Source organism: Formica exsecta, unplaced genomic scaffold, assembly GCF_003651465.1.
Source record: "Formica exsecta isolate Colony F162 unplaced genomic scaffold, ASM365146v1 scaffold2374, whole genome shotgun sequence".
Classification (NCBI taxonomy): domain Eukaryota; kingdom Metazoa; phylum Arthropoda; class Insecta; order Hymenoptera; family Formicidae; genus Formica; species Formica exsecta.
The window spans coordinates 14552-30875 of NW_021849654.1; the positions used below are offsets into that span (position 1 = coordinate 14552).

A 16324-nucleotide genomic window follows, 5' to 3' on the forward strand; every position below is an offset into this window, starting at 1 on the left:
ATATATAATCTGTATGTTTAAAAATACTTTACAGCCTTATTTAACAGCTTTTGAAATCTTTGACAAACTCAGATATAAATTGACAAATTAGAGTTATTTGCGATATACATAGTTTTACTTTTTTCACTTTTTAAATATATCACAGTAAATTTTATATATTCTTATTATACAATATTCTCCAGCTCTCAATTATGACAAAACAATACTTGCATGTGTATATAAAAAAAAATTTCGAATATTATATTAGATGAAGAAAATAAAACAATTAGAAAACAGAGTTTAGTATAATCCATCATTTTTGTTATACATCTCTCTTTTTCGTTCTCGTACATATTTTAATATATTCCAGATTTGCAAATATATGCAGGCATTATATCATTTATATTATATATTAATTACATAATTATATTAATGGTATTAATTATATACATTTATAGAAAATTGTATACAATTAATATAACTATAATTGTGTAATTATAAGTATATATACACATAGTATATTAGACAAAATCCAAGGCCCCCCAAATGTTTTTTCAGTCAAAAGATCTGAAAAAGTAAGATCAAATGAGATATTACATGCCTAATGTCAAATACTGGACCGAATTATTCATTTAACTTCATTAAAATAGCAAGATGATATCATAAAACATTATCGATCTGTGTCATAAAGATGTGACATAGATCCACCTGCTTTACTCCTATTATTATTCTTTTCCTATTACACCTATGACCTATGCTATTACTACTACACACAGTATTAATTACATAATTTATTATAATGATATTAACTATATATATACGTGTAATTTTCAAATTTTAATTTAAGGCCATTTTATAAAAATTTCTTTACTTACACAGTGCTTCTAAAAAAAAAAAATCATCCAATAAATAATTCTCTCTTTATATTTTATACATTATAAAATTGCAAATAAAAAAGAAAATGATAGAAAGTATCATATGTAGCATACACAACAAATATGCACTGTGTTAGATAATAATTTTTATACAGCAGAACACATAAACTATAAAATACATTTAATATATACTATCCAGGCACCAATATATTTCTGAGAAACAAAATAAAATAGAATAGGAAAAGAAAAAGATTAACTTGCTGTTATCCACAAGTTAAAAAATTGAACTGTATAAATTGCTTAGGAATGTGCCTTGTGAATAAAATGACTGGATTACCTATATTTGATTGCTTGTGATGGAAAACAATTAGTCCTTTAAAATATAATATAATGATCAAATATATACTTCAAAAAAAATAAAGCAAGTCTTTTCTAACTTTACATCTGCGGTAACTGATCAATCGGTGTGGCAAATCTGAAATCTTCTGGGAAGAGCTTACTAGCATGTGGATACATTAATTTGTACGATTGTCGGATTGTAACATCTGCAACACCAGCAATATCTCCAATTTCTTTCTGCGACCTCTTATCTTCTGAAGCCTGTATAAGATAAAATAATGCAGGTTATAGAATGCAGTATTACTTCTGTGTTCTTATAGAATATAGTTTGCACACCTGCGATGCCATGTAAATCGCTGCAGCTGCAACTGAAATAGGCGATCTGCCTGGTACAATGTCAATCTCCACAGCCTTCCTGGCAATATGTGTAGCGGCCCTCTGCACCATATTGGGAAGACCCAGATTGGAGCAAAATCTGGACATAAAGTCGCCTGTAGTAATGAGATCGACGCTGGTTTCGAGAGCTTTGAGAATCAACTTGAAACATCGCCCGATCTCTTTCTTGCTTATCTTGCTGACGGCACAAATCTCCTTGAATGTGCGCGGTACGCCCTCCTGTCGACAGGCGATATACAAACACGCGGAAGCGATCGCGTCGTTTGCGCGACCTTTCAAGTTTTTGCCGTCGTGCACTTGCTTAAACAACGTATTAGCTCTGTCCACAATAGTTTTTGGCAAATTAATACGATCCGCCATACCATTGATCTCGCGAAATGCATTAAGCAGAGCTCTGTCAGAACTACTCATCTAAAAGAATATATATTTTTGCTAAGTTTAATACAATTCGCACATTGTGCAATGTCTCGAAGAGAAAATATAATACTGACTGTACGCCGATTTTGATATTTGGCAGTACCAAAGCCATCAAAAGACGCAGCGCCTGTTCCAGGTCCAATCATTGTGGATAAATCTGCACCATTTAGAAGAGGATTCTCCGGTCCACCGACACGAGATGGATCTATTCCTGATTTTTCATTGCTAAACGTTCTCCATTCTGAACCTACATCTATCACTCTGTGGCGTTAGAAAATAAATATAAGAATATTATATTCATTATATAATTAATTTTATGCTCTTATTTGTAGTGCTGTTACCTATCTCCCACAACTAATCCGCATTCCGAGCAAATCTGGTCTCCCGCTCTGTAATCTTCTATAAGTGGGGCATCTGGATGTGCGTAACAACAAATCTTGTTTGTATCATTTCTGTAAAAAACAGTTTTAAGACTAAAGATTTTAAATCTATGTTCTATATGTTAAATATTCTATATATTAAGTAAAATTACATAATCAGGCAATAGATAAACAGTGCATGATTGTGCAAATGTAAACAAATAAATAACTTCTTCAACGCAATCGCATCTCTAGTTATAAATGTTATTAATATATTGATGCATAATGTAGCTTTTTACTTCTATAAGGAAATTTATTTTACAGTCTAAAGTCTTAGCGCAATTAATTTATTCTTATGCTGATTGAAAGTACACTTGGTGCAGTAAATAAAATCTCATATAACTATACGCGATCTTAACCTTTACTTTAATTCGTTATCGATAATATCTAGAGTACGATTCGTTTGACAATTATTACATTATCGATAATAATTTGTCGAAAATAATATTGTAATTATGCAGAACTTACCGTGACGAACTTGCCATATTTTCGCTGATTTTCGCATTTGCCCCTATCCAACGATCCAACCTGTCCAATATTACTACAGTCACAGTGTATAAAGTATGTGAGATCGTCGAACCAATATTGTTAGACGGACTCCCTTTTTCGCGCATGCGCAACGTAACAATGGCGATTATAGCCACGTATACGTGATGGGTATATTTCAATTTTGACAAAATATTGCAAAGAACAGAAACAGGTTAAATAGCTATAAATAAATATAAATTAATTAATATAATTTGCACATATTATTTTTTTTATTTCATGTTTTAAGACTACGGCCGGTATTCATAGTCCGTTCTTATATTCAAGATCGTCTTAAGTACGATCTTAAGATACTATGCGGCCATTTCATTGGTTGAATGGGATCTTAAGACGACCCAAGACCACACTTAAGACGATCTTGGATATAAGAACGGACTATGAATACCGGCCGTAGACTACGAATTCGTAATTCACGGCTTCCCGCGAGAGGTCTCCACCGTCACTCCTGTCGACCCTTAAGACAGTACTTAAGACGGTCTTGAAATAAAAACTGACTATGGTCGGTATTCATAGTCAGTTCTTATATTTAAGACCGTCTTAAGCACAATCTTAAGATGTCCTAAACCAATCACAGAGCCGTATTAGATTTGCACGAATCGAGAAAGAAATGCGCGCAAGGTGATCCGATAAAAGATGGACGAATTAAAATGAATTGAAAGAAATCCATCTCTGTGAAATGGGATATTTAATCTTCGTAATTGGCAACTGAAGATTTATATAAAGTACCAAAGTTTTCAAGTTTTACACAGACATAATAAATTGATTTGCTTGTAAATCTATTTAGCAATTAATATAATTTGTTATTTTAGTTATTTGTTCTTTTAGTTTATGTAATATTTATTATAAATAATTTTTATCTGAAATATTGATATTGTAAATCGCGGAAGCATTTTATGATAAAAAGAATTGGAGAGAATCCCTTTTCATGAATTAGTATCTAATCTTCGAGAAATCAGGAATAGATTTTGAAAAATACACTTTTATAATTAACTATCAAAGGTATGTGAAATATAGAAATATATTTTAATTCTAAACGTGTAAACTTTTTTTTGTTTTTCAAATTAACGTTTATTTTTTTTTGAAAGTTGAAATTGATGATTAAAAGCGGAATAAAGATAATTTAAATGATTGTAAAATCAATTTTCAATTTTATAGCTGTCAGAGAAAAATTCTTATTGTTTGATCTTTTTTCTCTTTTGTCTATTTTTTTCTCAGTTTGGGTAGTTTTGGTAATACAGTTCTATAAGAATAAAGGAATTACGCTATTATATATGGTGTATTATTACTATTATGGTCTGGTCTATAGTTTACGGATTTCTTAACTGTTTGACTAGCAAGAACAAGAGATACCAAAACGTTTTCGTTACTTCGAAAACTGAAAAGAAAGTCGAAAGATAGAAAAAAAGAAAGCTAAACGATTCTTCACTAATGAGGCTGTGTTATATAAATTACACTAATAAAACATATTTGAATATCTTGGTCAACATCTTTTTCATCTGTTCTTCGATTATTTTGTCGTCCATTTTATAATATCACATCGATAGGATAATATATGATAAACTAGGGGCATTATATATAGAATAATGTGTGAAAACTTCTTTTTGAGTCATATGGAAAAGGATGGGGGGACCCGAGCGGAATCGAACCTTGAATCTCTCTCGATTACCAGCCTGCGACTCTATACGTCCGGCGCTACGCACCGCCCCATATATATTTTTTGACATTCCAGACATATGCTTATGCGTGAAGATTTAGGCCGGTATTCATAGTCAGTTCTTATTTCAAGACCGTCTTAAGTAATGTCTTAAGATGCTAATACGGCTCTGTGATTGGTTTAGGACATCTTAAGATTGTGCTTAAGACGGTCTTAAATATAAGAACTGACTATGAATACCGGCCTATGAATACCGGCCTATGTCTATGCTCGCAATACTCAATCCAGTCTATAGCCGGTATTCATAGTCAGTTCTTATTTTAAGACCGTCTTAAGGGCATTCTACAATGGCAGTTTTACAGCCTTGTTACTGCCATTGTAGACGGCCCTTTAAGTAATGTCTTAAAATGCTAATACGGCTCTGTGATTGGTTTAGGATATCTTAAAATTGTACTTAAGAGCCACCGCACAAGCTTTTCCGTAATGCATTACGTTACGTTAAGTACTGATTCTAAACCTAAACTCGTACGTAATCTTAGGGCCGTGGCACAGCACAAACAAAATCGTAACGTAGTATGCTTTTGTTACGTTACGATTTTCTCGTAAGCGAATTGACCAATCACGGTCGAACAGTAAGGCAGCCATATTGAAACGTAAGCTACGCTGAAAATTCCGTATGGTTGAAATTCTTAAGTCTTAAATCTTACTGCTTAAGTTTTTTTATGTGCCACGGTCCTTAGTGCCGATCTACAATAGGTGATTTAAGCCTTAAGCCTTAAGAAATTGACTAATCACAGTCGAGTATTCTCCTCATACTTGATCGTGATTGATCAATTTCTTAGGATGCGAACTCATGCAGCGGAATAGCGTAACGCAGAACGAGAGCATGACTAATCGCGAGCGTTCTGTAGTTTTCGCTACGCTCACGATTGGTCCGCTCTTGTTCCGCGTTACGCTTTTCCGCTGCCATGGGTTTGCACCATAGACATAGTATATCTAGACCGAGTGTTGAGGAGTCCGATGCCCACGTAGAAAAAGACACTCTGTTTCGTGCCCCTTGCGTTCTCTCTCGCTCGCACGTAGCATAGCGCTCTCTTTCGTCATGCTACGTGCGAGCGACTTAGGGCTTAAATCACTTATTGTAGACCGGCACTTAAACTTCAGTCGACGCACAGAGAAAATCGTAACGTAACAAAAGCATACTACGTTACAATTTTGTTTGTGCGTTGACTGAAGTTTAAGGTTACGTATGAATTTAGGTTTACAGTCAGTACTTAATGTAACGTAACATGTTATGGAAAAGCTTGTGCGATGGCCCTAAAGCCCGTATCAGACTACATATTGAAGATCGAGATTGAAGATTAAAGATTGAAATTTATCTATGGGCATAGACATAGTATATCTAGACCGAGCGTTTGCCTTTATTTAAGGAGTGGGGGTAAAGATACACGTAGAAAAGGACATACTCTGTTTCGTGCCCCTTGCGTTCTTTCTCGCTCGCACAGAGCATAACGCTCTCTTTCGTCATGCTACGTGCAAACGAGAGAGAACGCAAGGGGCACGAAACAGAGTATGTCCTTTTCTACGTGCACCTCGGCTCCCACTCCTCAACGCTCGGTCTAGATATACTATGTCTATGCGATATTCACTTCCAGTACTGAAAATCTATAGTTTACGTCACATATACTATAGATTTTCGGTACTGGCAGAATATCGGAACACGACCATTATGTAGAGAGAGAACGCAAGGGGCACGAAACAGAGTATGTCCTTTTCTACGTGCACCTCGGCTCCCACTCCTCAACACTCGGTCTAGATATACTATGTCTATGTCTATGGGTATAGCCGGTGGAAGCAGGTTACCCTATAAAAATAGAGAGCTATCCTTTTCTCACTAACCTAGGTATAGTAAGAGAAAGAGCGTCACTAGGACGTAACAGTACGTATTCATCGTTGGGTGCGTTCAGGAGACACAACCGTTGAATAGCAATCGAACGTGATTGGTTCTTACTTCTAGAACCAACAAATCAACATCGAGTGTTGACAAGACGATGCTCAACAGTTATGTTTTTTGAACGCGCCCATTCATCTCGCATGTGAACGTTCCCAGTCCCAGTGTATATACCGTGCTGTATTTACATACTTTGTATTTACATATTTTGGTATTTCGCGTAAAAGGTAGGAACCTGGAATAAAATTTTAATTGATAGATGTAAAAAACTGACAAAGGCGAGGCATATTAAAAAGAAAAAAATGTACCCAGAATTGCCCGGCTGAATTTCGTTCGTGAGAATTATTCCATAATAAAAAGATTAGACTTTAATAGTCTAACCTGAATATTGTGTAAAATACGGTTATGCGGAGATATATATTATAAATAACATATGTATATTACTAATTATCGGGTCTTGTAAAATTTGATCTTTTTTGTTATTTTCCAAATGTGGTACTGTGTGTGTATTGTTGCAGAGAATAAGTGTCCTTGATAGAGGCTAATGAGTTTATCCGTAGACTATGCAAATAAAAGTATATCTCACACAGCTGATAAGTTTTTAAAAAAGCATATTAAAAATATCATAACATGCCCATGGTCAACGTAAATGTAATGTAATATAAAAATTAATCACAGGAACGAGAGATACATATAATATACTATAATTTTCATATTTGCTTTATAATTATGTGTATTAATATTAGTTAAATAATATATGTATATATTATCAGAAACGAAATTACTTATAACAGTTAAAAAAATATTACACAAATGAGATATTGAATTGATTCATTATTTTAGATAATAAAAGAATAATAATTGTAATTGCAGATGGGTGAACCATCAGGATTAACCAATAGTGAAACCCGTGAGCTTTGCAAGCCTCCAGATCCTGCTACAAATGGATATATTATGCAACAGACAATGTACCGTATCAAAGATCCAAGAAGATCATTACCCTTTTATACCGAAGTACTTGGTATGACATTGCTGCAAAAGCTTGATTTTCCAGAAATGAAGTTTTCTTTGTATTTTCTTGGATACGAGAATCAGAAAGAAATACCAACCGATAGAAAAGAAAATATTGAGTGGACATTCAGTAAAAAAGCAACTATAGAACTAACTCAGTAAGTTTTTTTACATAATGGTTTTTCATAAATTATGTTAGAAATTGGAAGTTAATGCATTCTTATACAGAAAATAATTGTATTTTAGTAATTGGGGAACAGAAACAGATCCTGATGCAAAATATCACAATGGAAATTCAGATCCTAGAGGATTTGGTAAGGGGGGAAAGAAAAATGATCAAATATTTTAATTATTCTTAAAGTTGTTTACAATTATCTAAATTGAAGAAAATTTGGATATACTGGTGTTATTTAAAGAAAAAAATTAAATCTTTGTTGTATAATCCTAATAAAAATAACATTCTTTCCTTAAAATACAGGTCACATTGGGATAGCGGTACCTGACGTTGAAAAAGCATGCGAGAGGTTTGAAAAATTAAATGTGGAATTTGTAAAAAAACCAAATGATGGCAAGATGAAGGGACTCGCTTTCATTAAAGATCCTGATGGTTACTGGATCGAAATACTGAATGGTTCCAACATTGCCAAAACTGTGTTAGGCCATTAGCATATCCTGCATTCTGAAGCAATAAACCTTCAAATGTAATGAATGGGACATAATATTTTATCAAGTAACTATTGGATCATTAACAAAATCAGTACATAGATGCAAGCCAAAATCTATATAAGTTAATGAGAGTGTGAAATGATACATATTTATGTATACTATATTTTGTAGCAATGTACATTCTCTTATATTACATTATGTTATATATGTATAGAATATGTAATGTTTACCAAATTCTCAATGAATAAAATCAAAATATTTATTTTTCATTTGCATATGGTCACTATTTTACTGCAGAATTAGATTAATCCAAGTTACAATACATGCAACATATTAATCTTTCAATATTTCTATCTAATCTATATTTTTGCATTATCTATATGCTATATTTATATATATTTATCGGAACATCTATTTTATTATTCTTACAATTTAAAATATTCATCAAAATATGGATATTTCAAAAATAGTCGATATTTTTATAAAACAATATAGAAAAAATATCGAGAATATTCGATAAAAATGACTATATTTATCGACTGACGATAAACATCTCTAAATATCTTCTACTACAAATCTTTTAGAATAGAGACAGCAAATTGCCGTATGTGACATTTCCTCCCAACATTATCATTTACAAACGGTTTTCCGCGATTTTCGTTGTTACTGTTTCCCCGTAATACTACCTGACGTATATCACGCGGATAGCGCAAGATTGCGATTTTATTTTTTCCTCATTTTCAATGCGCGTTTCTGGATTTTAGGTTACACTACTGTCAACCGCAATCTCTAAAGCAAGCGCGTGTTTACTCTTATATATATATATATATATATATAGGTATTCTCGTATAAAATTTTTATTACGTATATATTATAATATTATGTATATATAAAATTAACTTATTAAATTCTTGTTAGTTATATCCATACGTTCTAAGTAATGAGATATATTTGTTTACATTTCTTTACCCCATATGAGAATAACTGTCATTGTGTGTGATATCTGTCAGGTATGGTAGAAGATAAAAAATATGAGATCTCAAGCCGTATCGAGTGTGACGGATATCGGGGTACATTGAAATACGTCGGACCTGTGGGAAACACAAAGGGAAAGTGGTTGGGTATAGATTGGGACGATTCGACTCGTGGCAAGCACAATGGTACATACGAAGGAATAGAATATTTTCAAGCCAGGTAAATTGCATAAAACAACTATTATATTAATAATGGCAATATAGTAATCTGTATTTCTATACATACTAACTATGGATATAATGTTTGATAGACATTCCACATCAGGCTCTTTTATACGACCAGGCAAAGTCAAGTTTGGAATATCTTGTCCACAAGCTATCAAAATGCGTTACGGACTGATCGATGATGAATTAGCAGGAATAGACAGGGATGAAGTGTCGAGTCTAAGAAAGGAAATCAATGCACCCTTCCTAGATTTCGTTGGTTTCTCTAAAGTGAATAAGAAGCAAAGTAAATTTGATCAATTGAAAATAGTATGGCTGAGGGAACAGTGTGTAAGCGATGCAGGAAGACCAGAGGAGTTGAAAGAACTGTGTCCTAATTTGAAAGAACTGGATATATCTAAAAACTTAATAAATTCATGGAAAATTGTAGCGGATATATGTTCTCAGCTTCATTCTCTTATTCGTCTCAATGTCAGGTGAATCATATAAAGCTGTTCATTTTGAGATTGTATTTTTCAAACTTTTCTAGACTATTAAATATGCGATATTGAACTCGATGTTAGAAATGTAAATATCTATAATAGTTATATATTGATAAATTGATATATTCATATAATTCTAAAAAAATTAGTTATAGATTTTTATTTTTGCAGTGAGAACCATCTGCCTCTTGAAGAAGATGTGACAGCACTGAAAAACTCATTTTCAACAGTAAAACACCTAACCATAGCTAAAATGAATTATAATTGGTCTGATATGCAACAATGTATATCCATGTTTTCATTGGTTGAAGAACTCTCAGTCTCTTTTAATATTGTTACGACTATAGAAGAGACAATAACAAATATTAATTTAATGAAAATAGTTACATTAATACTCGAAGGAAATTTAATATCAAGTTGGGATGAGATACTTAAACTAGGTTCCCTTCCATGGTAAAATACATTATAAAATATTCAGCTTTAATATCGAAAAAACGTACAGTTTACATAATTTGCATAATATTAAGAAAAATAATATTTTCTTTACAGCTTAGAATATCTTAATTTGAATTCAAATAAAATAGATAAAATTAGATTTCCATCATCTTTGACATCAATAGACAAAACTGAGCTTTTTCCTATTTTACGTCACTTAAATATTTCCGAAAACCACATATCAGAGGTAAATGTATTTTTAAATTACGAATAATATTAATATATTAATATACGAAATAAAAAAAAAAAAAATCTTATATCTCAAAATTTCTAATAGAATCATTATTTGGTATATTTTTAGTGGCAGTCAATTAATGAATTGGATAAATTGCCAATTTTAGAAGACTTAAAATTCAAAGAAAATCCCATCTTGAAGAATGAAACTGTAGAGACTGCTCGACAGTTAATAATTGCAAGAATAGCGAAATTAAAAATCTTAAATGGTACAGAGATATTTCCCGTCGAAAGGAGAGGCGCTGAATATGATTATTTAAAATTATATCTACCAAAATGGCTGGAAACAGAGAATAGGATATCGTTTATAAATGAACATCCACGATATCCTATACTAATTGATAGTATGTATAAACTTTACATTATGAGATTATCTTCTGATATGATGAATATCTTCTTTTATAGAATATAAAATTTGATTATAATATATATAAAAATAAAATCTATTTTATACTTTCAGAATATGGAATTGCAAATATTCCCTCAATTAAACCAAAAGTAGAAATGGTTTCCAATGTGATAACAGTGGAGTTTGTATGTCCAGATGATCCACATCAGCCTAGAGGAATTAAAAGAAAACTGCTTAAAGACATGGAAGTCCAAAAAATGATCGGACTTGTTCAGAGACTTTTTAAAACTGGTGGAAAAATACCTGCTCTATCATTTATTTCACAAGATGTAAGTCTAATATTATTAGATGAGAAAAACACATTCATACACACATATATATACTCTTTTCACTAATAACTATATATATATGAATGCTATATTGTAACATTTTCCAGCTATCAAATGATGAAATTTCATTGGATAAACCGCTGCAAGAACTTAGTTACTATTCGATACAAGACGGTGATCAAGTTCTTGTAAGATGGTGATATCAGCTAAATTATTTTTAGATACGGTTGTATTTTATACGCTGTTAAAGAGAGAGAAAAGAGAGAGAGAGAAAGTTCGCTCTATGATACTTTATTATTAAACTTTTTTTTTTTTAAATTTGCATTGCATTCTTAATAAACCTTGCTAATAAATTTTTGAACTTGATGAAGTAAGCTTACATAAACAAGAAAAAATACGTACTGTTAATCTTAGAAAAGTGTATACTACTTATATCTTACTTATATTTTACTTAGAATACAATTGTGGTCAAAAGTACAAATTATAATTAGGCATTTGTACAACCAAACAGCATGAAATATATTTTCTGTAAATGATGCAGATTATTTTGCCTAAGTAAACTGGATTATTCGGCCTAGTGTCACACTATCATTTTTGCTGCGCTTTTTGTTCAATTTTGGCAGCCTCCTCTTTCTCAAGTTGTTCTCTTGTCAGTAATGACAAACCAAGCTGATTCTCACGTGTAAATGGCTGTGCCATTTGTCGTAACCATCTTTTACTGATCTGGAAATTATATAAATAAACATTTTGATTGCATAAAGCACAAACAAAATTGTAATCACTAATTGCACCTACTATCAAATGAGAAATTATAATTACCTGTATGGCTTCTTCAGTAGATAAATTGCATAAACTGTCATTTAGATGTTCTTGTATCCATTTCGGTAATTTACTCCGTTTATCTATCCTCGAAAATCTCTGCAATAATGTAATATAAGAGAAAATTGTAATTAAATCGTTTATTAAAAAACATTTTTGCGCGCGCATACTGATAAAAACTATTTTCAACTAAAGGATATTTACCTTATCTGCAAACACCATTATACCATAGTCGGTTTTACCTCTAATCGCACGTCCTACGCACTGAGCGGCGTGTCTCATGGCATCAAAAGTTAAGAAATCGTTTTCTCGTATCTGTAAAGATATTGCAGAAGTTCATATATTTTATTTGCGTATATAAAAGTCACTCTATGACAATTTTAACATTACATTACACTCACTTGAAACTGGTCCCTGAGATATTCTAAACGTGCCTTTAAGATTCGCGATTGCGTATACACGTAAGGTATACCAAACATCAGCACAGCCCTTCCCAAATGATGATCGAAGTCGACGCCTTCGGACACTTTTCCGCGAGCCACAGAGAGTAAAACGGCCCCTCTACCATTTTCGCAAGCCTTTATATAATTTATCAGAGCTAAACTGGTCTCCGCCGAATCTTGAGTTTCGATAAAGAGTAATTTATGCCTCTGAAGTTGATCCACAACTCCTTGATCATACCTATAATGTTATAACAAATTTATACAAAAATTATTGTTATAAAATTTCAGCATTATACCCTATACACACGCGCGGGCGCGCGCACACACACACACACACACACATATACATATACATATATATATATATATATACATACCAAGCAGCTACCACAGATTCCATGTATAAATACGATGTGAAAAAGCATACTAAGCCGTCAGGTACTGTCGCAGCAAATTCGACCAACAATTGGCCATAATTTCTTATAACAGCCACATCTTCTCGTGTCTCGTATTTGGACGAGATGGCTACTTGATCATTACCTTTGCCGACGATCTGATGCAAAAATAGAATAATATTAATAAAATATCAAGATTATTTTGATTTCCGATATCTTTTTTTTTTAAATTACCATAGGTAAAAGGCATGGTCTAGCCAATGTCATTGTGAACGACGACATTATGACTGGATGAAAGTTTAAGATTTTTGGATACATATCCAATGGAGAGAGTGTTCCGGAAGTGATTATCACAGATTGAAATCTATCAAATATAGGCTTGACAGCGATAGAAGAATCTAGACAGCTAAAATGTAAAACTGGATTTAAAACCGTCGGTGTTTTGTCGTCGAACGGTTCCACTATAATCGTGAAACCGTGTGTGTATGTGGAGACTAATGTCGCAAGGTGCGTCACCAGTATTATCGGAGAGAAATCTGTTAGATCTGTTATTTCCATTGTGCGTAAAAGAGATGCTAATCTTTGGGCACAAAATCGCAATGGCTTCCGTTCAATAGCGACTTTCGCTTGGATGTCCCTCAGAAATGCCGCGGGTGACTCTTGCACGACGTGTTGGACACGTAAGCGAGTTTTCAAGTACTCGACGAATCGTTTTAGGAAGCTGACAAAATGCTCTGCGTTTCTTATGTTACCCGGAATGACTTCTGTGTACATGTCCAAATAAACATTTTAAGAAAGATTTTAATTTGTTAGATAGAACAGTATTTTTCTCTTGTGCAAAAGGTATGATATTTTTGCTAACCTTCGAGTATTTCATCTGGTAAAATAGGATTAGCTAAAATGACGTCGGTTTCTCTCTGTAATTGAGCATCTTTCAATCCCTCGACCAGTCTATTGTATTCTTCTTTCAATTTATTTACATCATCTTCTCTCATTCTAAATCAAAGCATAGCTGACTATATATCTAAGAGATTATATATTTAAATCCTAATAATAAATAAGAATTTGAGACACTTACTCAGCTACAGTTTTCTCTAAAAGTTGTATGTTAGTTGAACTTTTTTCCATTAGTTTTCTATTTATTTTCACACTCATGGAATCGATGCAAACATTATCTAAAATTTATAACACACTTTATATTGTACTGTAAATTATTGTGAATATTATATTAATATATGAACACAATGTTGGTTTTTATACCAATGTTATGAGCCTCATCAAAGATAACTACCGAACTCTTGCTTAGTTCTTTGGATACAGTTTCAGCAATCTTTGGATCCAATAAATAATGATAACTGTAAACTACAATTTGTGCATGTAAAATCTGAAAATCCAAAGAGTATTGATTATCACACAGTTTAAATCATGTGCGCATAAAAAAAGATTTATGAAGTTTCTTACTGTAAATCTTGCAAGGAAATATGGACACCAATTACGTTCTTTTCCATAATCTTTCAAATCATCAATGGAATAAATACCAGGAGGAATAATTTGCTCTCTACCTTCCATATCAAATCCTTCATAAAAATTACAAATTGGTGTAGATTCATCATAATTATGTCTTTCTCGTACATATGATGCAGTAAGAGAATGGCAACGACCATCTACAATTTTACCTTCTCGCTCTCTACTAACCTATATATAAAATAAAGAAATATAAAAAATGCAATTAATTTCTTAATACTTAACTACAATATAATCAATTCTACAAAGACTCAAATAAAGCATTTTAATTACCTCAGGATGAATACACATATTCTTACGAGAGCTAAGAACTAAACCAACAATTTTTGGCTTGCTTTTGGTTTCTTTTTCATAATAGTCTATAAGTTTCTTCAATTCCTCTATAACTTTCTCTATCTCTGGTACTGTTCGAGAACAATAAATCAGTTTTGTAATATCTAATGGATGCTCCAACATATATGCTACAATGAGAGATAACAATGTTATCGTCTTGCCAGTGCCTGAAGGCATCTCCAATAGACAGTGTCCCTAAAATATAACATAATTTTGTTAATTTTTCTTAATATTCAGCATAATAATATCAAAACAATATATAAGGAAAATAGAGAGAGAGAGAGAGAGAGAGAGAGAGAGAGAGAGAGAGGAATACCTTGGCATCCGAATATATATTTATCTCATTTTCAGTGCAGAACTTTTTGGGAATTTCAAGCAATGCGAACAAACCTATTATACAGGGTGTCCGACATGTAAAGCCCGAATCACACTAGCGGCTCGCGATTGCGATTGCCTCAGCCAATCAGAAAGCACCAGTTGCAAGTATGATTGGAGCGTAGCAAATCACAATCACAAATGCAATCGCAATCGCAGCCGCGAGCCGCTAGTGTGATTCGGGCTTAAGTATGCTCAAAGAGTAAAGGCCCTTGTACAATGCTAGACAATAGCAATAGCGATAGACGATATCCAATGAGAGCTCTGCTTTTTCGGAAAAGCAAAGCTCTCATTGGATATCGCCTAGCGCTATCGCTATCGCTTAGCATTATGCAAGGGCCTTAAAGAATGGGCGCGTTCAGGAGACACAACCGTTGAGCATTGCCTTGGGCGTTTTCCAGCAAGGTACTGTGACGTCCCGTCATTTTTCAAAACCATATTTCAACTAATAATTAAATATCGCGAGAGAGAGAGAGAGAGAGAGAGAGAGAGAGAGGAATACCTTGGCATCCAAGCCACGCTTGAGCTCAAGCATGTATGCATATTGCTCCGGATAAATATAATCATAGGGAAAATATACAATCAATCCCTCAACACTTATCCTGAAATAAAAATGTGTGTTTAAAAATAAGTATATAAGACAAATATAATCTTTTATTTAAAAAGCTGTTCAACTTACTTCATAATGTCATTCGCGCGTTGTTACATGTATATATAATATTTAGAAAAGAAAAAGATGTCACGCGTCTGCGGATAAAAATATTTCAAATGAAGTATAGAATGAATTACATCTTCTTTCGTCTTTCGTGTTATCTAAACTTATGAAACTGTATGTATCACTCTGTACATACTATAAATATGGGAAATATTTATAAATATTTATAAATATTTCTGTATTTTTATATTTATGGTATATAGATATATTATATATATCAGGTTTGTTCGCGTTGCTTGAACTTTTTGCACTCAGTATCTTCGCTTTCACTTTCTTCAACATCCGAATATATATTTATCTCATTTTCAGTGCAGAACTTTTTGGGAATTTCAAGCAACGCGAACAAACCTATTGATAGCGTTTTCGAATGTAGCAGGTT

General features: G+C 32.8%; 3 protein-coding genes across 4 annotated transcripts; 1 reads left to right on the top strand and 2 right to left on the bottom strand.

The window, feature by feature from the left end:
• Positions 1–3016, bottom strand: LOC115236009 (transcription initiation factor IIB). Its single transcript, XM_029808189.1, has 5 exons — positions 2894–3016; positions 2348–2458; positions 2081–2267; positions 1530–2000; positions 1–1454 (listed from the first exon to the last, which is right to left on the bottom strand). The coding sequence occupies exons 1-5, from the start codon at positions 2908–2910 to the stop codon at positions 1293–1295; spliced, it is 948 nt and encodes a 315-aa protein (XP_029664049.1). The 5' UTR covers positions 2911–3016; the 3' UTR covers positions 1–1292.
• A 3651-nt stretch (positions 3017–6667) lies between these two features.
• Positions 6668–11891, top strand: LOC115236007 (lactoylglutathione lyase). Of its 2 annotated transcripts, XM_029808187.1 has the most exons (12): positions 6709–6803; positions 7095–7151; positions 7450–7745; positions 7834–7901; positions 8066–8245; positions 9264–9447; positions 9539–9928; positions 10106–10387; positions 10484–10616; positions 10731–11007; positions 11124–11341; positions 11449–11891. In XM_029808187.1, exons 2-12 carry the CDS (start codon positions 7140–7142, stop codon positions 11539–11541), a joined length of 2133 nt encoding a protein of 710 aa, XP_029664047.1. In that variant the 5' UTR covers positions 6709–6803; positions 7095–7139; the 3' UTR covers positions 11542–11891. The 2 variants fall into 2 exon arrangements, with proteins under 2 accessions (XP_029664046.1, XP_029664047.1); XM_029808186.1 differs by lacking the exons at positions 7095–7151; positions 9264–9447; positions 9539–9928; ... (3 more) ...; positions 11124–11341; positions 11449–11891 and having other exon boundaries at positions 6668–6803; positions 8066–8525.
• Positions 11633–16189, bottom strand: LOC115236006 (general transcription and DNA repair factor IIH helicase subunit XPD). The gene is made up of 13 exons (XM_029808185.1): positions 15910–16189; positions 15733–15832; positions 14796–15050; positions 14460–14693; positions 14259–14382; positions 14077–14173; positions 13861–13994; positions 13233–13762; positions 12981–13156; positions 12562–12841; positions 12365–12475; positions 12161–12259; positions 11633–12064 (listed from the first exon to the last, which is right to left on the bottom strand). Exons 1-13 carry the CDS (start codon positions 15912–15914, stop codon positions 11930–11932), a joined length of 2280 nt encoding a protein of 759 aa, XP_029664045.1. The 5' UTR covers positions 15915–16189; the 3' UTR covers positions 11633–11929.
• Positions 16190–16324: the final 135 nt, after the last annotated feature.